The sequence below is a fragment of the Microtus oregoni genome, unplaced genomic scaffold, assembly GCF_018167655.1.
Source record: "Microtus oregoni isolate MIOR12 unplaced genomic scaffold, Mior012 000027F_ref0000203, whole genome shotgun sequence".
NCBI classification, from domain to species: Eukaryota; Metazoa; Chordata; class Mammalia; order Rodentia; family Cricetidae; genus Microtus; species Microtus oregoni.
The window spans coordinates 26,462,205-26,486,304 of record NW_024543086.1 but is presented as its reverse complement, the minus strand read 5'-3'; the positions used below and the strand labels follow the sequence as shown (position 1 = coordinate 26,486,304).

Sequence of the window (24,100 nt, the reverse complement as noted above, 5' to 3'; positions counted from 1 at the left end):
ACAAAAAAGAAAATAGAAAGCCAGACGGTGGTGGCGCACACCTTTAATCCCAGCACTCAGGAGGCAGAGATAGGCGGATCTCTGTGAGTTTGAGTCCCAGAACAAGCTCCAAAACTACAGAGAAACCCTGTCTCAGAAAAAAACAAAAAAAAAAGAAAAAAGAAAAAGAAAAAATCAAATGTAAGTGATTAAGAGACTGCTTTGGTGCCGAAATCTCTTACACAAGCTCAAAGGATGTTTTTTAAACCATCTGCTGAAAATCTATCAACAGGATGCACCTGGCTACAATATTCTACAAGCACTACAATATTCCACACACCAGGATTGTTTCTCCTCAGAGTAAAAAAGGGGGGAGAGGTTCGCTTGTGGGCCGAGAAAGATGAGCAGACAGCAAGCAACAAACTCTCAAAAGGTTGGTCCTAGCCAGTCCTCTGCCGTTTAAAAAAAAAAAAAAATGCAGTTTCTTCTATACTATCTCTTCACTTTAATAACTTTTAAGCATCTGTGTTAGCTCTCAGGATAAAAGTTCTCTTGTTATTGTTGAAGCATCAGAAGGGATGGTAGAATGAAAGAAAGGAAGAAAACCAAAGTAAGTTCTTCCAGGTACTATTAAGTGTCCTATTTATCACAGATCTCCTAAATGCAGTTATTTCTCTCTTTAAAAAGCATTCTGCCACATATAAGTCCAAGAATGTTCCAAAATAACCACTGTGGGTCTGTAGTGAGAAGAAAACTGCTGGTTCATAATGCCTAAAACCCCTTTCCTTTTGGGGTTCTTAATGCTTCATGTGTGAGGAATCAGGAATTCTAGGTAAAAATTCTTGTCACACTTTATATTACTAAATTCAAATTCCTATGACTGCCTTTTCTTACATGCCCTACCTAGATTCTCTAGAGCCTAGGAGCTACCAAGTATGGAGCTTAGTACACACAAGAAAGCCCAGAGTTCATTCAGAACAACAAGGAAAATAAAGTAAATTATCACAAGGTTCAGATTTTTAGCCCCTACCAGTCAAATGAACAAACACACACTATACCTCAGACTGATTCCCTAGGCTTATGTTTCAGGATGGTGTTAATTTTACCAGATCAGACATTCCTTGAGATTAATCATTTTTATAGTCACCTGTCCCTATGTCTACAAAATAACACCTGATATTCACTCTAAGTAAATGTTATCTATAGGAAGTGCTAAACTACAGAAAGACAACATACATACTTGTATATCATTATACATACATACATTCTAAACTGCAGAAAACCCACAACAAATCCACAAACAAAACGAAGGGTTTTCAAACCAAAAGGTTTCAACCTTCAACACTAAGGAAACTTGTCCCAACTTACCAAGTAATCCTTTTTAAAGGTACCTTTCCAAAGACTGAGTTTGATCATCAGCATGCATACACACACACATAAAAAAAAAACATTATGCCTGTAATCTCAGCAATTGGGAAGGCTAAGGCAGGAGATTCCCTGAAGTCCAAAGTTCAAGACCATCCTATTCTACACAACAAACTCCAGGCCAGCCAAGTATGTACAGTGAGACCCTGTCTCCCAAAAAGAAAGAATGAAGGCAGTAATAATTACAACAAAAGATTTGTTTCTCTTTTAATTTTATAATGTATCATAATCATAAAGGTTTCATTGTCGGAGTTTGTCCAAGTCCTTCTCACAAATCTCACTGTTTTTCAACACAAAACTAATTTAAAATTGAGAACATGATATCTTAAACCAAAATGCCAAATAAGAGCAATAATTCCCACCAGTGCCAAAAGGGACACCAAACCCTGCATGTATAGGCCTGAATCAGAAACAGTACGTACTTTTAGAAGAACCACCTAAGCCCAATGGGTTGAAGTGTATTACAAAAGTCAAGACTGTCATGAAAATAATTTTTGGAATGAAAATAGATACCTTTGATTTTTAAGAATCAGTGTGGACCAGAGTTAGTAACCTACAAAGCCCACTTGTATTATGAGATGACATAGAATGAAGCTTTACTAGTTATGAGATTGAGTAAAGTTTGTTTTGGTAACAAGCCTTACCTCTAGAATATATGTGCCTTCTTACTTTGCACGCTAGCACTTATCTCCGTAACAACAACTCTAAAGGAGCCTAAGGCTCCCCAAAGAGCACTAGCTTGAACAGGAAAACTCAGAACCAACTTCTCTAGCTTGTCCACAGGAACCGAGCTCAAGAATTTAGCAAGTAATAAACAGGCAAAAAAACAAAACAAAAACAGTAAGACAGGGTTGAAGAGCTAGCTCAGAGGTTAAGAGCAATGGCTGCTCTTCCAAAGGACCCAAATTTGACCTACCAGCACTGGTATGGTAGCTAACAACCATCTGTAAATCTAGTTCCATGGAATCCAATGGCCATGCACACAAACGATACACAGACATACATGCAGGCAAAATACTCGTGTGTGTGTGTGTGTGTGTGTGTGTGATATTTACAAAAATAAAAAATAAAGCTTTAAATTAAGTCTGTAGGGTGATACTTGGAATTCACTACAAGCAAGAAGAAAAGCTGAAGCTGTCAGAACAAGAACATTTAGACAGAATCATGGAGGGACAGGTAGGTAGCTAAGCAACCTAGTTGGTTCTCATATACTATCACATAGAAATCACTTTAATAAAGATGGTATTAGACGTTAAGCACATTGCCCAAGGTTACATAGGATATGTGGCCTGCACATAAAAATTATGCACTCTTCCTACCACAGTAAGTCAAGGATACCAGAAGCTGGCCATCAAACATTCATCTTCAAAAACACTTATCCAGATTCACTGATAGGAGAATCCCAGACACAAAATTTTAATGTTTCTTCTGAATTTTTTCTGAAATGATCAAGATCTTTCCCACCCACCTAAGTAAGTCTAGGGGGGAGGGGAGAGAGATGAGTGATATAAAAAGATACCCTAAAACTATACATAGAGACAAGTAAGCGGGAGAACAAATTTTAGAGCCAGATGGATCCCAAATAACCTATCACTTACTAACCTGCTCTACCACAACAAAATTAGCCTTTCTCCATCAATGAACAGAGCGGGTGAATATTAAAAGAGGAACCTTTGGGCTTGGTGATACACAGTATACTAAGAAGCCCCAGGTCTGCAAACCCAGCATTTGAGAGGCAAAGGCAAGAGGATCACTAGCTAAAAATCCAAAGCTAATCTGGTATACACAGCAAGCTCCGAACTTACAGGCTCCTCAGTAAGAACAAGCATCAAAAGACAAACATATTTTAGTAAATATACACAAAATAAACTTTTCACATAAAATTAAAAAAACACTTTTTTAGTATATACCAAAGACTAGTTCTCAACAAGACCTGAACAAATATACCACCAGTTGACATTCGAAGATCAGGAAAATATCACAAGGACAAAACCCTAAATGAAGAGCTACTTGCTGCTGAATGAAGGAGAATCAAATCTTCAATTCCAAGTGATGAGTCTCAAACACATATAATATACATCGAGGTAAATGAACAAGTTATAGTTATTTATACATGTATATAAAACAGTAATTAAAAAAGTAAATTTGAGAGGAACATGGGAGGAATTGGAGGGGGAAAATGGGGTGGAAATGATATATATATATATAGTACTCATGTATGAAGCTGTCAAAAAATTAATGTTAAAAAAAAAAAAAGACTACCTCTCATGGTTTCATTCTCAGGACCAGCAAATTCTCAGTTGTTCTAACGCAAGATTCCTTTCCAAGAATGGTACACAGATCACTCCTCTTTCCAAAGGTTTTCAGTCCCCAAGTGCTGTTTACAGTCACTTCTAGACCTCTGTATTTATTCCTATGGTAAATTCAGAAGCACAATTAACCATTTTCTTTGCTAGGTTCTATAAAAGCCAAAAGGAATGGCACAACATGCCCTCGATCATCAGAAAAGTACAGCATCTGAACACAGTGAGTGAGACTCTGTTCAAGAAAAGCTGTAAGGGAAAGTCAGGTGTAATGACACACACTTACAATTCCAGTACTACAGATGCAGGAAAACCACCCAAATGCTCAAGGCCACCTTTCTGCATATCTATATACTGAGTTGCAGACCAATCAATATGCCGTAGTATGTTACTACTAACTACATTTAAAAACAAAAAGGCACATGCCTGTAAATCCTAGAATTTGAGAGGTAGTGGCATAAGGATCAGGAGTTAAGAGAGTTCTAAGACAATCTGAACAACAGGAGACCCTGTCTTACAGTTTAAAAGAAATGGGGACAACAAACCAGATGTCGTCGTATACATCTGTAATCCCAGCAGAGCAGTCAAGAGAATGAGTCACAAAGATCAAGAATTCAAATCCAGCCAGGCAGTGATGACACATGCCTTTAATCCCAGCATTCGGGAGGCAAAGGCAGGTGGATCTCTGAGTTCGAGGTCAGCCTGAACTACAAGAGCAAGTTCCAGAACAGGCTCCAAGAAACCTGTTTCAAAAATCAAAACAAGAATTCAAATCTAGCCTGTATTAAAAATAATGATGAAAACAGAAATGGAGAAAAGAGGCTGTGTCACAAGTTACATGATCAGTGTAAACAGGTGGATAAAGAGATTTGTGAGACATTAAGAGGAGAGCTGGGTATTGATCCCAAATCAAAACCAGACTACAATGGGTTTTTATTTGCCCTTGTAGGACCACAGAAAAATCTTAGGCAAAGCATTGGGAGAGTAGGAAGATCACTCCAGTGGTTTTATAAAAGATAGTCTGGCACCTAAATCATGTCAGAAATAACAGCAATAGCAGATCACCCTAAGCCCAAACACAACTCCTCCAGAGACCCTTCCACAAGCCTGTCCATAGCCAAGCTAAACTGTGAGACAGCCCTTTCTGCTGTTCCTCCTCCCAATTTTACGCCATACCTATGTTCCTCCTCCCAATTTTACGCCATACCTAACACATTAACATAAATCATCCTATTGTTTGTCAACAGAAAATGGGAGTACTCTTCACCTATCTCTTTCTAGAGAGTACACAAACTGCTTGCTGCATAGCTATAGAGGAGGAGATGGTATATATTTGCCAAGGTTAGTGTGAAATGTCAACTAATATACAGTTCAGTGGTACAGCACTTGCCCAGCATGCACAAGACCCTAGGTTGAAGCCCTAATACTCGGGAAGGTAAAAAGGGAAATGTCATGTGTAGCAAATACTCACAGGACCAGAAGACAAAAACATATGTGGGACAGCCAACAGAGTTCTAAATGACAAGTAGAGAGATCTGGAAGCTAAAAGTAAGAGGCCCCTAAAGAGTCCACAGGAAGTGGCAGCTAGGGTTAGAGATCCTGTAAAATCTAACGTAGGTCAGTCAAGGAACCTGGGAAAAAGTTCAGAAACCCAAGTAGCAAAAGAGAACAAAACACCCTAAAAGAGAAAGGGTGTCATCAGAAAGGTTAGCAGAAAATAACCAAAGTACTCTAGGTATTTCTGGTCTACATGAATTATTGTTTACATAAAAAAGGAGAATGTGGTGGGCTGGAGAGATGGCCCAGTGGTTAAGAACTCTGGCTGTTCTTCCAGAAGTGCTGTGTTCGTTCAATTCCCAGCAACCACAACCATCTATAATGGGATCTGATGCCCTCTTCTGGCCTGCAGAGCACTCATACATAAAATATAAATTAAAAAAATTAAAAAAAAAAGATTCTGAGAGAATCTCAGTAGATTTTCAGTGTTATTTTAAGATAAGAATTAACCAAGACAAAAAAAATCAATTAGCATGAACCTATATATTTCATTTTCTGTGAATGTAACATCTAATAACTAAGTCCTATAGTACACAGAAAATAAGCAACATGCTACAGAAAAGTGATCAAATAAAGCATAGTTAGTCTTGTAAGTCCCACACGTTGCTAGCCACTATCACTTAGTTTTAACTGAAGTTGTTATCACTTAGTTTAACTGAAGAGCATTAAATGGAGAATTTTTCTGGGCTATAGAATGAGACCTTCCCTTAAAAAAAAATTGTGGTGGTGCATGCCTTTAATCCCAACACTCTGGAGACAGAACTCAATGAATTTGAGGTCACCCTGGTCTACACAGTTGAGTAGGGGCCTGCAGGGCTATCCCAAAACAAAAAATAATCCTATATAGCAGTAGTTCTCAACCTTCCCAAATGCTGTGACCCATTAATAGAGTTTCTCATGCTGTGCTATCCCCAACCATTAAATTATTTTGTTGCTACTTCATAACTGTAATTTTGCTACTGTTATGAATCATAATGTAAATATGGTTATTTTTCAATGGTCTTAGGTGACCCGCTGTGAAACAGTGGTTGGGCCCCTAAAGGGTTGAGAACCACTGCTATAGTCATCACAGCTTCTGTTATTAACAGCTACCTCCTTTCCTTTCCAGCCCAGGTAACACAAGCCCCTCCCTGAGGCTAAGCTGTCAGCTCATGATGACCACATTCTACCACATACACTGGAAAGGCAGTGATCAAAACTGCAACATGTCCACTGCTCAGGGGTTGAAGAAACCTAATATAGAAAAGGATTGTGCCTCTTATCAAAAAGGAATCTGACAAAGAAAGTACAACTCCATATGGCACTGAAGCATGCTCCTTGGCTTCTTCTGTCACATAACCACCTAAGGAACAAAACCCTTCACCTACTTGTACCTGGATGAAGTAGCCATTCTTCTGTTCAAATCTCATTAAAAGCATGGACTCTGCCAAACACTCAGTGATCCATCAACAAGGACCGTATCCTAAAGCTCCCAATACATGAGACTGGAATTGTTAGTCTTGTGTTTCATACAAGGCATCATCATCTGTACTAGTTTATTTTATAAAACAATCAGAAAAACAGCTTATATCTATTTATCTTATATTTCATACTTCTGCACACCAGAATATTTTTCTATTGGAAATGTTGGAATAGAACCCACTTCTGATTGAAACTAACCAAATCTCACATTAAGCTGGTTCCCAGCTGATGAGGTTATCCCTGAGGGCAGGGGGATCGTCTTCTTTGACACTCCCCATCTACATGAAACACTCTGCAATCACCTTAATAGTCCCTGCTATTTTTTTCTCCAATAATCAAATACGTTATGTGTAGACAAATGTTTTTGGTGGAGGTATTTATTGGGGGTGGAAGGGGTCCAGGAACTAATGAATACACTTAAGAGGGAAGTTGTCCCTTTCATAAAATGATGAAGAACATGATGTTTGCTTCCACTGCAAACACAAATTTCTGCCTCGCCATACTCTTTTTCCATTCCGCCTTGCTCTAAAATTTCATGAATTTAGACTCACCCTTCAATAAATCCAATGAAGTACTCTAAAAACTCGTAATTTGACTTTATATTTCAAAATTGACTATACAAATAATTCACAAAAAACTCTGGTATCTCTATCCAATTAAGATGTTTCCAAATAATCACCTTAAGAGTTCAATACAGGGGGCTGGAGAGATGGCTCAGAGGTTAAGAGCATTGCCTGCTCTTCCAAAGGTCCTGAGTTCAATTCCCAGCAACCACATGGTGGCTCACAACCATCTGTGATGAGGTCTGGTGCCCTCTTCTGGCCTTCACGCATACACACAGACAGAATATTGTATATATAATAAATCAATAAATATTTAAAAAAAAAAAAAAAAAAAAAAAAAAAAAAAAAAAGAGTTCAATACAAATCAGATAATATCATAGTCATTTGTCTACCTTACCATTTAATTAACAATGCCCTCTGACTAATCCAAATAGCCTCATTTAAATCTTCAATACGACTAGCCCTCTCCTCAGTAAACTGACACCCATTAGAACACGACATTCAAGTATAATTGTTTCTAAAAATTCTTTGAAGAGGCCCTAAAACTTTAACCCAAAACTGTTTAACTACATGACTTTAGAGGTACGAACCTGTCAAGGGTACACTGTTTCAAACAAAACAAAAAAAATAAAGAATACGCTCTGCTCAAATATGTACTGAATTAGTTATTTTACTGTGAATTCACCATAGGTAAAATCTATTTTTACTGGTTTTATACTTACATTTATTAATGCCCTCATAACTTAATCATAAGTAATAGTCCTTTCTACAACTATCATACAAGACTCTCAAAGTTCAAAAAATAATAAATCATAGGTTGAACAAATTGGATCTGAAAAAAAAACCACACTGGCACTTAGGATAAGAGTTTCCTCATGGAATCTGGGATGCCTTTTACTGTATGTATCTTGACACTATTAGCTAGAAAGCAAGGCTTGATTTGTAAAACTGGCTCTGTAGGATACTAGTATGTAGGAAAAATATTTGAAGTATGAATTCAATCATAAGAAATGACAATATTTGAGAGGAAACTATATCGCATGCTGCCATTCACTAAATCAATCTGACATATTATACACCTCTAATTGTTTTTCCAAATTTAAAAGGAAATATGACACACTAATACAGTAGGGGGGAAAAAAACTACCTAACTAGTAATAATATCAGAAAAAGTATGCAATCATAGGTATTGCATTCATATAAATTTCTTCTTGGAATAAGTGCTTTAACTAGCAAGTAAATCTGAAATGGTGTGGAGGGAGGCAACACTTTTCCAGCTCTCATCTTTTCACTAGGGATACAAGAAAGAAAGTAAATTAGAAATGGTTGCCAAAGGACGTATGGTCTCTGGAGATATTAAAATTTCTAAGCTATAGAAGCCATTTAGACATATCACACTGTTTATTAGCAGGTTAGCCTTATTTTAAAGACCTATGACCATTTCTATGGCCTAAAAATGTTAGCTGTCAACAGGACGCATGACCTGACTCACTTCTACTTGGCTAGTCACCTGTTTGATCATGTGTCCATCTTGGTTTCAAACAAGTCGTACTTGGTTGCTGTTATTTTCACAGCAGTTTAACATGTCAGAGTAAGTAGCCCTCTCTATTGCTTATGGAAGTCTGTAGTAGACAGTAACAGCAAATTTATATTTATCACTGAAAACATTTCCCCATCTCTCTAATATCTAGATCCTCTGAGCCAAAAACACATCTGCATGACAGATCTGGCCTGGAAAATAGTGATTACTTGGCCATTGGCTATACCTCTCACAATTTTATCCACCTAAACAATAAAGGTTTGAGGAACAGCAGCAGAGGGAGTATGACTTCTCCACCCTCTTTCCCCTGGGCTACCAACTCACTCTCTATACTAGATAACCAAAGGTGTTAAAGGTAGTCCCTGTTTTCCATGTAAACAAATTCAACAATTCCTGTCTTACTTGACTATCATGGACCAAGCACTCCAAGCAACTGTAACTAACAGAATTCTTAAGACACAAGGACTTCCCCCCTTGGCTCAAAAGGACTAAGAAAACATGTACAATATGTGGGTGCAAAACAATAAATTCTAATCAGTGGTGCAGAAATAATTACTATAATACTAATAAGCTCAAACTAACCCATCAGATGGGCTGCCAATGTATGCTTGTAGCTTGCATTCTATTTCAACATTTCTAGAACCAGGATTTACTATATAGACAAAATAAGACAATATTATCTGGACCTAACCCTAAACATGAAAATGGGTCCACAGGCACACCCTTAACCCTTTTCCAAAGAAATATGTTTAAACGGCTTTACCATGCAGAGCTATGGCTTCCCGGAAGGGTTGCAAATCAGTCTCTACAGATGAGCTAGTTTCCGTTGAAGTAGCTCGGTTAGGGGACACTACAGTCAGTCTTGGGGGAGCTCTAGAGTTCCGTGGTGGAGGAACCTTTCCACACAGGAAGCTGATCAAATCTTCTCTACGAATAGTTCTTCTGCGCTTTTTAACCCAGGCCAGCACATCCTTATTGCGTCGCTGATAGCCAATCTGAATTCCAATATCAAAACTTCGCTGATGGGTATCCACGCTTTCTATTAGAAATAAAAAGAAAAGGAAAATATACAGTTACCATCACAGTTGTACTATATTTGCTCCTAAAGAAACCCACTTTGCACTTAACCAAAATGAATAAGCTATGAGCAGTCTTTTTTTAATCCAAAATATACCATAGTAATGTTTAAAACATTAAACATGTAATCTTCTAAGTCTAAATTCTAAGTCTAAAGTTCAAGACATAATTCTAAACCTTACTTCCAACCCCTGCCAAAAAGATAAATACCGCATACAAAAATGGAGGAACTGTTTTTCTTTAGCCAAAGTAACTTGTCAAACTTTAGCATATTTTTAGAGTAGTAGGTGTTAACTTGAGAAATGAAGAAACCTATCCACTCTTGAATGAGTACTACTGTGTCCCTATTACAAGGAAACCAAAAAACTTCACTCACCACCCTCAATATATTTGCAGTCTTCTTCCAACCAGCGTATTTTTGTAAGTCATAACCATTCCCTTGCCTTAAATTTCCCCAGATGAGCCTCCCAGTGTATACTGAAACTCAATTCAGCAAAATAAACCCAGGCATTCAGTTTCTCTATGTAGTTAGAAACAATATCTCAAAGTTTAAACGTCCCTCCAATTTCTTTTGAAGTCTGAGCTAGTAGAACACATGGAGCATATTTTATTTTAGGAGACAAGATCTCACTATGTACCCTGGCTGGCCTCAAACTACATAGTAGCCTTTAACAGGAAAAAAGAAAAAAAATACAACAAAGAGGTTTGTCCCACTAAGACAAATCATCCAGACATCAGAGATCCCAAGAATAAATCTGATTTAAAACAACAACAAAGCAGTAATAGTAGTTAAATAGGGCAAAGACTAGCTTAGCATGCAAGTCTTGGCCTCAATCCCCAGTTTTCATGGTCAAACGCAGGGTGACAAGAGTACAGCTGTGTTGTTGTAGGAGGTAGCTTGCTCGTTCCTGGCCGCTCAGACCCAAAATAATCACACAGAAACTATATCATTTAAAACACTGCTTGGCCAATGACTCTAGCATATTCCTAGCAAGCTCTTATATATTAAACTAGCCCATTTCTATTATTTTATATTTTACCACAAGGCTCATGGCCTACCAAGCAAGATTCCAGCTAATAGCATGCGTCTTTTCCCTCTGGCTGCTACATGGTGTCTCTCAACTCCGCCTTCTTTCTCCCAGCATTCAGTTTAGTCGTCCGTCCGTCCCCCCCCCCCCCCTTACCTCTCTTCTGCTCTACTATAGGTCCAAAGCAGTTTATTTATTAATCAATGGTAATCATAGCATACAGAGGGAAATCCCACATGACAGCTATATAAGCAGGACTCTGCAACAAGACTCTCTGTAGTAGATGGCAAATCGTGTACACTCTTTAATCACAGAACTCTGGAGGCAGAAGCAAGTGGATATCTGTGATATCGAAGTCAGTGTGGTCTACAAAATGAGTTCCAGAGCCAAAGACCACAGAATTCCTATCTTTAAGGGGAAAAAAAAAAGTGGAACAGCTGGGATGGGTCCAGTCTCAAGAGTCTCCTCTCTTCTCCCCCCCCCCCCCCCATTTTGGTTTTTCAAGACAGGGTTTCTCTGTAGCTTTGGAGCATGTCCTGGAACTCACTCTGTAGGCCATGCTGGCCTCAAACTCAGAGATCCACCTGCCTCTGCCTCCTGAGTGTTAGGATTAAAGACATGTGTCACCACCGCCCAGCTAGGTCTAGTCTCTTAAAATGTAAGTTCAAACAGGCTAAATAGATGCCTCAGCAGATAACTTACTGCTCTTGCACAGGACCTTTGCTCAGCACCCACAAGGTAGTCCAAAACCCATCCCAGCACTCAGAGGCAAGAGGATCTCTGGGAGTTCGAGGCCATCCTGGTCTACAGAGCAAGCTTCAGTACAGTCAGTACACAGCGCTTGTTTTTAAAAACCAAAAACTTCAGGCTGGAGAGATGGCTCAGAGGTTAAAAGCATTGCTTACAATTTCGGCGGTCCTAAATTCAATTCCCAGCAACCACATGGTAGCTCACAACCATCTGTAATGAGATATGGCACCCTCTTCTGGCCTGTAGACATACATGTGGACAGAACACTATATACATAATAAATAAATCTCTAAAAAAAAATCAAATAAATACCAAAAATTCCAAACCGTTATAACTGAGAAAGCAGGAGTCTAATTTCAGATATAAAAACTCAAGAGTGAGATCATTTCTCCATTATCACTTCTAGAATCCAATCACCATCAACCAACTCAGTATCTGCTGCTTTCTCATTTCCTCAAAAATAAGAATAGACATGAAGACATTATTCATGAAGGTTACACACACAGCACTTTCCAACTCTTGGAGGAAAGATGGGAAAGGCATCCTTAAAAAGTAGATAAACCTCAGATGAACTTGAAAAGCTCTATTGAGAGTTTCAGTAATTCTGAAAGAGCTAAGCAGTCTGTTAAGAAAATCAAGCATCATCCCTTGGGGCCAAAGAAAAATAAAAAATCCAAGCAATCAGGTTTTTAGAAAATCCACCCTCTGTCTCAAAAAGAAACAAAAACAAGACAAAACAAAACAAAACAAATTACTAGAGTTGGAGAGATGGCCCAGTGATTACACTGGCTGCTCTTCCAAAAGTCCTGAGTTTATAATGCCCAGCAACCACAAGGTGGCTCACAACTATCTATAATGAGATCTGATGCTCTCTTCTGACATGCAGGTATCCATGCAGAACACTCATACATAAAATATAAATAAGTAAAATTTAAAAAAGAAATCTGCTCTACTTAAAGGAAGGTTTTTCTTTATTTCTCCTAACTGGAGAGGTTTGTGCTTAAGAAAATGGGGAAGATTTATCTTTCAAAAATAAGTTAAATTTAATAACAGAACTTAAACACTGTTTTGATAAACACATCTGCACCTGTAGGCTTTAGATCTCTTATTCGAAAACCTAGGGCACAAAAATTGTGGGATAATTTTGTGTCCAGAACTAGTTTACTAAAATCAAAGTCATTATTGGAAAAGGACCATAAACCTCAAGGTAAAGCTTCAGAGCATCAAACTGCCAACCCACCCTTTAACCACAATACACGCCCTTATTACTTGAGTCACAGTGAACAATCCATGCTTTATTTAAAAAATGCTTTCCAAATAGATGTTTAAAGTCTGGATTTCCTAGAACAGCAGTGGCATGCACTAGAAACAATCTATGCAGCACCTTCATACATAATTCACAGAGCCAAAATTCATCAGGGTTTTGGTGCTCAAGCTCAAATCTTGCACATGCGATATATCCATATTCTGCCACTGAGTACATCAGACCTTTAATGTTTCTTTTTAAATACAAAACTTTGTGAGTCAGCAAAGCAGGTATCCCAATTGAGGAACTGGAACTGAGACTCAAAGGGCCTATTCCAAAGCTAGGTTAAGAGGCAGAGTTCCGTCACCAAAAATCCACTTCTTTCATTTTAAATAAATAAATAAATAAATGAGTCTTCTTTACAAGCCTAGGACATAATACTAGATCAAAACAACACTTCTAAAGAAAATTGCTAGCCACAAAATACTGAAATTTAAATTTACACTGACCATCTACAATTCAACAAATAGGAAAAATAGGTATTTAGGTTTTGTTTTTTAGACAGGATCTCATTAACCTAGGCTGACCTGCAGTGCCATTCACTTATAACAAGAATGGCCTTAAACTTCTTATCCTTTTGCCTCCATCTCCTGAAAGCTGGGTTTACTGGCATATGCCACCATGCCTCGTTTATGAAGTGCTATATATTTGATCCAGGACCACTGAGCATGCTAGACAAGCATTCAACTAACTGAGCTATATCTCCAGCACCAAAGTAATGTTTTTACTAGGAACATAAGGATCTGGGTTAAAAGTCAAAATGAAATTTTTTCCAATTATTTTAGGAACACAACTCTCCTGCAGTCCCTAAGAAATTAGTACCAAAAACTAAGAACTTCTTTTTCACCTCCTACGTGGTTTTCTAATCTTCACCCAGAACAAAAGATGGGAACCAGGAGAGAATTACAGCAGCCACTTATGGCTATAAGCATCCCTGTCCTTCCCCCCCCCTCCCTAAATTACTCCAAGTTTTTGTCTGGATAACTATGTGTTGAACAAAGTTTTCTCCACATTTGATATAGGAACAGAACATGTAGCTTAGTCCTAAGCAACTAACTTGTATAATCCCACACCTAGCTAGGTGTACTAATTCTCAATAAGCCATTCAATTCTAGACAAGAATTCTGTAGCAAGTTAGTATGAGCTCTTCTACATTTCAAAGTAGCACTAACATAAAACCAAGCTCAACACAAAACTATAGATATGGACATAAGTCACACACATAAACAACAAGGAAAAAACACAAAGCAGGTCACCAAATCAAGTTATTCCTATATACAGCCTACAACTTAGGAGATCAACTGGTCCACACCAATAAAGCCAACTTATTTATTTTACTTAGATGTATATGGACACAAGCTCAGAGGTCAAGACAACCATAGGAGTCAACACTTCCGCCTTATGGATTGTGGAAAGCAAACTCAGGTCCTCAGACTTGGGAACAAGCACTTTTAACAACAGAACCATCTCACTGACCTGAAAATGCTTGTATCCTATAAAATTTAAAGACAGAATGGTGGCAAACACCTGTAATCCTAACACTTGGGAAGTCAAGGCAAAAGAACTACAGCAAGTTCAGGGCCAGCCTGAGCTGCATGGTGAGTTCCAAGAAAGCCTAAAATGTTTGTTATACAGCAACATCTTGTCTCAAAAAGAAAAGATGGCAAAATAATAAAAAGCTTCAAAGTCTGGTACTCTTTACAATAGAGTCACAGACCTTTACCATCTACTCCAGGCAGAACACTTTGTCTGACTATTATTATAGGCACTCCCAACGTGTACCAGATTTTCATTATGCCCATTCACCTTTGGAGTACAGATAACAGGTTAAGTCCAAACTGGCCACACTGAATTGAAATGATTGTTAGAAACAAGATGTGAGGGGTGGTGGTGGTGGTGTACACCTTTAATTCCAGCACTCAGGAGGCAGAGGCAAGCAGATCTCTGTGAGTTCAAGACAGTCTGGTCTACAAATTGAGTTCCAGGACAGCCAGAACTACACATAGAGAAACAGAAACCATGTCTTGAAAAACCAAAGAGAGAGAGAATATGACATGATTTATTTAATTTGTTTGTTAAAAAAAAAAGGATGCACACTGCAAAGTTTATTGACATATGCAATTTTAGAAGACAAAAAAATATTAGAATTAGTCCTTTTCATATTAAGCACTTTGCACTATGCAAAATAACTGAAACAGTTAAAACCTGATCACCAGCACTGTCTACATTTGAATACCCCCTAAATGCCAAACACAAAACGAAGAGCTTGTGCTGTAGCAGATTCTGAAGGATGAAGCTCACCTATCCTTCAATACTACTAAGCAGATACACAACAACTCAAAGTATGCAGTATAAAGAGAAAGCTCTCAATGTGACAGACTTCTACCTAACCCATGCTAAGACAACTTAAAGATACCCAGCATGGAATAAACTGACTTTGAAAACACAAGTCTGTTGTCCCAGGAAGGTGGATGATCTCAAACTCAAGGTCATCAACAACTAAAAAGGAAGCAGGAGGCCAGGCTAGACTAGAAATAATGGGGGGCAGGGATTTGAGAAGTGATTCTCTGTGTGGTTCCGAAAGGTTAATAAACAGGGCACCAGCTCCAGCCCAGACTAAGTGTTCTATAAGGCACCCAGGCTAACCTTGTCCTGAATGACAACCACCAGTCCAATCTTAAGGAGTTATGTTCCCCAAGCCAAAGGAGAAATTCAGAGACATGATAGCATGTCTATGATCCTAGTGGTTGGGTATACTGACTGGAGACCAGCCTAAGCCACACAGCAAGAACACTGCCTTAAAAAAAAAAAAAATTATATGCTATACCTTACTAATGAGGAACCAAGAGACCAAAATGGAAAACAAATCACCCAAGGAAATGAGGTCGATGAGAAGCAGACACGTGGCTGGTGGTGCAGCTCTATGGCAGATCATTGCAAACTGGGTTCCAGATCCAACACCACTACCCTCAACAAAGTAAAGCAGGTTGAGCACTGCTATTTCCTAGGTACCCACCACACCTACGCAGAATGGAACAACCACTTCACTCCCTTTAGTTGAAGACATAAAATTCATACTATGCCAAGGAACCAACATTTAAGGCATGCTGTTCTCTTTGGAATGATCACTGGTTCTTGGGAACCAGTCACCAGAATTTTCTTGCCTAACCCCCCCCAAAGCAGCAGACAATTTGACAGATCTGGCATAAAAGGTCCAGCGTCTCTCATCAATAAGCCATATTTGCAGTCCTCAACAGGTAGACAAAACTAACTTGCTTTTCTTTTCCAATTCCTTCTGGCCATACCCCAACTAAACCACCACAGCATGCTCAATTTTTCAAAAGCTTACTGACAATTAAAAAGATCCCTGAGGGGGGAAAAAAAAAATCCCTGAGGGTCAGTGAATGGTTCAGCAGGCAAATGTCCTTGCCACCAAGCCTGATGACCTGGGTTTGATGCATGTTTAAGAGAACCAACTCCCAAAAGTTATGTCCTTGATTTCTGCAGACACACGTAACACATACTAAGTAAATAAATGTAACTTGAAAATATTTTGTGCTCTCCTTTCCTCTGCCATGGTGCACCATACCCAACTCTGCTTTTCACCCTGTCTTCTCACAAGACTTTCAGAATCAAAGGAGCCCTGACCAAGAAAGAAACAAAAGCATAATTGTCCAGTTCCTCAAAGGATCCAGATGAAAACAGCTAACAGAATCAGGTATGACTCCAATAAGACACTAGAAGAGAACGAAGCTGGGTCTGTAAGGATTCACACAATGGTAAAACTGAGGCTTTAGTCTGTATCATGGTCACCCATCATCAATCCTACCAGACTGCAGTTCAACATTTCTAACCTGGAGACTTGGTCATGTCTAAATCAGGGGCATAGTTTGTCCAATAACAAGACAGAGCCTTTCAGAAAAAGGACCTCTTTAAACAAAACGGGGGGGGGGGGGGGAGGGGGGGGCAGTAAATTATTCCAATACTCAAGTTCAAGGCCATCTCAGGCTACAGAAGAAGACACTCATCAATAAATGAATAAGCAAGCAAATAAGCATGTCCCCAAAGACCCTTTTAAAAGAGTTCTACCTCAACTCTGATCTTCCTGTGTGCTCAAATCAAAGAATTACAAAGGAGCACCACTCTTCCCTGGCTGGAAAATAAGCCATTTTTAGTTTATCATATGCTTGAATACATTAAATACATGAGAGCACCGCCCAATTAAAAGGAACCCTCCAAAGTCTGTCTTCCTGTCAATCAGTTAACACCTAAGTAGATAGATCATCAGAACTATGAACAATCGGACTTGAATTTTTAGTGTTGAATTTACTTGTGACAGTAATTATGACAGTCAAATATTTTTTTAATAATTTATTTTTACTTTATGTGCATTAATGCTTTTTTAATGTGTGTCTGTGTGAGATCCCCTGAAACTGGAGTTACAGGCAGTTGCAGTGATGGGAATTGCACCCGAGTCCTCTGGAAAAGCAGCCAGTGTCCTTAACCACTGAGCCATTTCTCCAGCTCCCAGATAACAAAATATTCTTTTTTTTTTTTTTGGTTTTCTTCGAGACAGGGTTTCTCTGTAGCTTTGGAGCCTCCTGGAACTCCCTTTGTAGACCAGGCCGGCCTCGAACTCACGGAGATCCGCCAGCCTCTGCCTCACGAGTGCTGGGATTAAAGGCGTGCGCCACCACCGCCTGGCTGCAAAATATTCTTAAAGTTGTATTCCTGGCCAGGCAATGGTGGCAGACTGATCTAAAAGAGCTAGTTCCGGGACAGGAACCAAAAGCTACGGAGACACCCTGTCTCGAAAATAAAAAAATAAAAAAAGTTGTATTCCTGTTCTATAGTGGTCACACTCTGAAAAGGTGGGAGTGTGTGAAAGTACAATATTATTCACCCTCCTTATAACAAAACTAAGGAGTTGAAAATACCTAATTCCATACAAAATTTATCCATTCCTGTGAGGTAAAAAGCATGTTTTAATTAACAGGACACTTATTAGTATCAATTCACACTGACAATCCAGGAACTACATGTCTTACAGAAACAAAAGCAATGCTCCTCAAGAAGTTTTCTAAACCAAGAAAACTTAACTGTTTGGAAACAAGAGTCTCACCTATAGAGAGAGCCCAGGCTGGCCTTGAACTCAGTGATTCTCCTACCTCCTACGGGGATTGCAGGCATTTGCCACAATGTCCAGCAATAAGCATTTCAAATGAAGTAATCAACTAAAAATTATTTTAGCCTGGAGGGGGTTGGTGGTGCACACCTTTAATCCCCATACTCTGGAGGCAGAGGCAGACAGCTGGATCTCTTGAGTTCAAGGCCAGCCTGGTCTACAGAGTGAGTTCCAGGACATCCAGGGCTGGCATAGGAAAACCATGTCTTGAAAAACTCAAAAAAAAAAAAAAAAAAAATTATTTCGGAATACAACCAATTTTGGTTTTTTGTTTGTTTGTTTTGGTTTTGAAAGACAGGGTTTCTCTGTGTAGTCCTGGTTATCCTGGGGCTCACTCTGTAGACCAGACTGACCTTAAAATCAGATTCGTCTGCCTCTGCCCCTCCATTACTGGGGTTAAAGGTTTGTGCCACACCCAACTCATTCCATCTTTTAAAGAAAAGTTCTAGCTTTAATCCTAGAGGGACATGCACTAGCACCAAGTCATGGGATGTCACATCAAAAAGTAGTATGGCTTAGGCTAGGGACCCAGCAACCAGAAAAATATCTTCCCTTTCAGACAAAAACTACAAAAGGAAAAAGTGATAAGCCTTAGTTATCAGGATAACAAAATTATTACTCTACAACATTAAAGTACTGAGTTTTGGGAGAATATAGTGGCAGGTGCAAGCCTTTGATTCCACTCAGGAGGCAGAGAGGCAGACCTCTGAGTTCCAGGCCAGTCTGACCCACACAGAAAGACTGTCTCAAAAAAATAAAGCAAAGCATTGAGCTAATAATACCCTACAATGTGAAATTGATGTAGCTATTTTATAAGTATATAGCCATCTGGTTGCCAGGGACTGGAGGGGAAGGTATATTCTATTTGCTAATAATGTATGTGTCAAAATGAAACGGCACATTTTTTGAAGGCGATTTTATTGTATGCAAATTATACACTAAGGAATTAAAATTTAGTAAAATTTTAATTCAAGTATTAGTTCTAAATTCTGTTTCTATTTAAACCATGAGCTATCCAAAGAGAATGCTCAAGAACCCAAGCACCAACAGATGCTAAAAATCAATTTTTTCAGTAGTCAAACTTATAAAACTTAGGCTAGGGTTGTGACTCAGCAGCTATCTAACTGCCTAGCATTTTTGAGGACCCTAGACTCCATCCCTAACACTCTGCCCTAAAACTTTAAACCCAGCTATATAAAAATCAAAGCTGACCAGTAATCACGTAACCTATGTTTCTAGCAGGGCATGGAAGTGTACACCTATAATCCAAGCACTGTAGAGACAAGCTGGAGAACCACAAGTTTGATGCCAGCCTAGGCTACAAAGTGAAAAAGACCCTATCTTACAAAAGCAAAGTCAATAAATAAGCAGTTTCTGTTTCTTCAGTAAGACTGGACTATAAGCTTCTCGTTCCCTAAATTAACATTACAGTTAACAGTTCTCAAAATTACTGTCCCTTCAAGCTGCCAAGTATACTCTACAACTCTTACAAAATGCTGCCAACAAGAATCTGACACTCACCAGGCAGTGGTGCCGCACCTTTAATCCAGCACTCAGGAGGCAGAGGCGGACGGATCTCTGAGCTCAAGACCAGCCTGGTCTCAGAGCAAGTTCCAAGAGAGGCTACAAAGCTACAGAGAAATCCTGTCTCCAAGACAAACAAACAAACAACAACAAAAAAAAACCCACAACAAAAAGATCCTGACACTAAAGATGCTCCATAATTTTCCAACCTAAATTATTATTTGCTGAACTGCACAAATTTCTATTATCATTACTGGATTTTTAAACGTTTGAAGCCTTTGACTTTAGCAACATGTGTACTAACAATCAAATCCAAATTAATTTTATCACAAGGATATTCCCAAAGCTGTAACAATGCAGTCAAATCTACTGTTACCAAGAGTATAATGGCAAGACCTGTACACCTTCAATCAGATCTGAAAATTAACTCCAAAAGCACCAAACACAAAGCCATTTAAAACTCTCATTCAGACACCAGCAATATACACTCAGTTACAAAGTAGTTTTGAAAAAGATCTGATGAACTTGCTACAGACAGGGCAGCATGCACAACTCTAATCCAAACAGCAAGAGTTCACTGAATGCTCTCAAACTACCATGCTCTAAGAGGCCAGATTCATGAATCTTACAAGGGCCGGTGATCCCCTCTGTGGTTTAAAAAAAAAAACAAAAACAAACAAAAAAAAAAACCACACACATCTTCCCCTCGAAGACTTTCCAAAAGAACAAGACTCACCAGTGTTCCACTGCAGAGCGTCTCAATCAATCTCAGCACTTTGAAGACTTGGTAAATTAAGTCCTTGCTAAAAAGGGTAGGTGCTGGAGATGTCTCAAGACACTACAGAATAATCAGCAGCCTCTACCCACCACATGCCAACAGCAGACCCCTCTCACGGATGACAACAAAGTGTCCCTCAGACACTGTCACACATCCCCCAAGGGAGAAGGCGGAGGACTGTCAAAAATTGCCTCGAGACATCTAGCCAGAACACCAAAGATAACCTCAAAGTGCAAAGCATTCAAGGTTAACAGAAGCTAGACTTGAGAACAGAACACACACTCAGAACGTCAGCCGTCAATCTGAAGCGGCCCGTCCTTCCTCCCTTCCCCCTTAGCCTGGCAATGCAGCAAGGTTATCTTTACCTTTGTAGAGGTTGGTGACGGCGGTGGCTGCGTTTTGGAAGGGGACCCAGAGAGAAAGTCCTGGCTGCTGACACACTCGGTCTGGAAATAAAAAGGGGGGAAAACAATAGGGGAGATAAAAAGACAAACAGGACACAGAGAAAGAAGAGAATGTTATTTGGGCGTCAGTCACTCCGCAACGGCCATATTAGGTTTCGCCGTTTTCTTCGGGGTTTGGGGATCCCAAAAGAGCGTGAGACCGGAGTTACTGGGTCGAGGAGGGGGAACCTGACATCAGCGAAGCCGGAGCTGCAAACGCGGCTTGGCAGGCGCAGGGAGGCGCCCCTCGCAGTCTCCGCCCCGAGGCCGACTCGGGGCACAATAGGGCCGCCCCACCGCCTCCTTCGCCATTTTGTGACAGGGACTCCTCCCCTATCCCCTCGATCCGGCCGGGGACACCCTGACCGGTATGTGGGGACCACCCTCCAGGGGTACTCCAAGTCGGGGGTCTCCCCAAGTTTCCTCGTCGTTCCCCCTCCCAGGGCCGCTCTTCCGTCGGCGTCGTGCGAGTCGGAGGGCAAGGGGTCCGAGGCGCGGCCGTCCCCTCCCCGCCGCCGAGCTGTGCCCTCAGGGTGCGGGGAGCGACCGGGCCCCGGGAAGCGAGCCGGGAGCCGGGCGGAAGGGCAGCTCCGCAGGCCGGGGCGGCGCCAAGATGGCGGCGCGGCCTCACCTTTGTAGAGCTGAGCCACGGCAGTGGCCGAGTTCTGGAAGAGATGCCACAGCTTCTGCTGCTTGTGCTCGGGCTGCGCGGCGGCGGCCGCCTCCTCCTGCAGCTCGGGGGATAGCTGCTCGTCCTGCTCGGCCTCGGCCAGGCACTGTCGCTCCCACTTGGAGAACCAGTGCTCGGGCCCGTGCTCCTGAATCTCCGCCTCGCCCTCCTCCTTCCGCTCCTCCATCCTCCGCGGCCTCCCGCGGCCTGGCCGCCGCCGCCGCGTCCTCCTCAGGCGAGGCCCCCGCGGGAACGTCGTCGTCAGCAAGCCCGGGGAGAAACGGCCCGGCGGCCAGCCCAGGCCCCTGGTGCAAGCCCGGCAGAGCCGGCGCCCGCCCCGCACAGCCCGGGGCCTCTGCCCCCCTGACCCCGCTCGAAAGCTCCGCACCCTGCCCTGGCCTCGCCTGCACCCCTCTACCGCCCGCCCACGGCGCCCCGACCTCGCTTCGACCCCCGCCGCTCTCCGCCCGGCGTCCCCCGGCCGGCCTGCGCCGCCGAGCCCACCCCGAAGACTGAGGAACGTCGTCGACGGCGGCGGCGTCGACGCCTCTGCGGCGACCGGGCCCCGCCCTCCCCCGCCCACATGCTGACTGGAAAGCGCCGCCCACTGGGCCAGCGGCAGCCCCGGGAGGAGGCGGTTGAGGCGCGCCCGCCGTCAGCCTTCCCCATTGGCCCGCTGCAACGGGCTCCGCGTGCCGGCCCCTGAACACAGCGTTCTGATTGGATTGCCCGCCTGTCGCCCTGATGTCATCAGTGGGCGGGTGAGGGGGGGGGGGATGAAGGAGTAAATGTCAGGGAAGACGAAGACGGCGGAGCGGGGAGGAGTTGACAGTGTTTGCGTGCACCCAACCAAAGCAAAAAAAAAAAAAAAAAGTATGTGTCAGCCGGCGCAGAGGGGCTGCGCGTGCGCAGTGCCTGCTAGCCGTATTGTCCAGCTCGAGCCACGTGACGCGGCCGGGTGACCGCACCCGGCGGGGGCCTCTCTGGGGCCTGAGAGCCCGTGCGCATGGGGTGTTTATGTGCTGACTCCGGGTTCCTGGGCCCTGCAGCCTAGGTCTGTTTCCATAGCGCATTCCATGTTTCTATGCCTGAGTTCCTAACCTTAATGTGGCAAATAAATCGTGCGAGTCCAAAGGAAAGTTCTCCCACCGCGGCTCCCGGGAGAACGGGACAGGCCGAGCTGGGCATCGGTCTGGGGCTAGCAGCGGCCCGCACCTGTCCTGTGCACGCTCCCGGGACACGTGCGACGGCCGCGTCCCTCCCCCGACCCTGCTGTGCGATTGCTGGTATTCCCGCGCCTGCGCAGCGCCCAAGGGTGGGCTGTCCCGGGTATCGGGTCTGGAAGGCGGAGGGCAGCGGCGATGGCGAGACCTTCCTTTCAGCTTCCGAGCTGACAGCCTAGGCCGAGGTCCCTTCACCGTCAGCACAACCTGAAAGTCCCAGCAGGATCTGCCCCTGCTCTAGCTTCTGAAATCACTCTCCGTTCTGTCCACTACCCCGACCTGTCGCATTCCCCCAAATCCAGTATCTGGTCTGTCTGAAAGCTCGCATTCCTTTTTCACTTAAGACAGGACTCAAAGGCGGGCGTGGTGTCGCTTTCCTTGCTTTGGTTTTTGGTTTTGGGGTTTTTTTTGGGGGGGGGGGGGGGCGGGGTTCGAGACAGGGTTTCTCTGTAGCTTTGGAGCCTGTCCTGGAACTAACTCTTGTAGACCAAGCTGGCCTCGAACTCACAAAGATCCTTCTGCCTCTTCCCCCAGGGATCTAGGGATAAAGACATGTGCCACCACACCTGGTAAATTTTTGTTTCGTTTTGTTCTTTTTAAATCCTAAATTGGCCTCAATGAAGCCTAAGCAATGTTATCACAAATCAACACATGGATCCTTCAGGTGCCCACAACTAGCCTGTAAAAAGCAATTTATCTGTCAGAGAGACCTAGTGGAACACACCCGAAATCAATCCTTGCACTCAGGAGGATCGTCACAAATTGAGTTCCTTCCGTATAAGCCAGGACATCATAGGCAGACCAACTCTCCAAAAATGAAGTTAAATTTTTAAAAACAGCTTTGCAAAAGCCACAGAGCATAAGGTCAAATATGGGAGGTAGACAAGTCCCAGCGTGGGATTAGAAGATACTCAAAGGGGGCAATTTCTCTGATTTGGGAGTGAAGCACAGATAAATTCCTAGCGGACTGGAGAAGCTAGAATGAAAAATGTAAGTCATTCATTCTGCCTATCTCATCAGATCCTCGCCAGCAGTCCTGTTCCCCAGAAATAACCTTTGAGAACTGAGTCATTTGAATATATATATATATATATATATATATATAGAGAGAGAGAGAGAGAGAGAAAGAGAGAGAGAGAGAGAGAGAGAGAGAGAGAGGGAGGGAGAGAGAGAGTTCCTGTTCTAGAGGTAGATGTCCTCCCTCCAGGGAAAAGGAGGGTGAGATAGCTGGAATGGCAGAGGCAGAGAGCAATTCCAAGTCAGCCTAGGGCGTGAGTCCCTGACTTAG

The 24,100-nt window shown here is 41.9% G+C and overlaps 1 protein-coding gene and 1 pseudogene across 1 annotated transcript in view; one reads left to right on the top strand and one right to left on the bottom strand.

The window, feature by feature from the left end:
* Positions 1 to 21,910, bottom strand: part of CUNH16orf72 (chromosome unknown C16orf72 homolog) — a 29,574-nt gene extending 7,664 nt beyond the window's left edge. The window contains exons 1-3 of the mRNA XM_041676123.1: positions 21,551 to 21,910; positions 20,842 to 20,922; positions 9,592 to 9,867 (exon numbers count right to left, since the gene is read on the bottom strand). Coding sequence (XP_041532057.1) covers positions 9,592 to 9,867; positions 20,842 to 20,922; positions 21,551 to 21,776 — 583 coding nt within the window. The 5' untranslated portion in view covers positions 21,777 to 21,910. The remainder of the gene's footprint in view (positions 1 to 9,591; positions 9,868 to 20,841; positions 20,923 to 21,550) is intronic.
* Positions 16,591 to 16,754, top strand: LOC121463690 (annotated as a pseudogene).
* Positions 21,911 to 24,100: the final 2,190 nt, after the last annotated feature.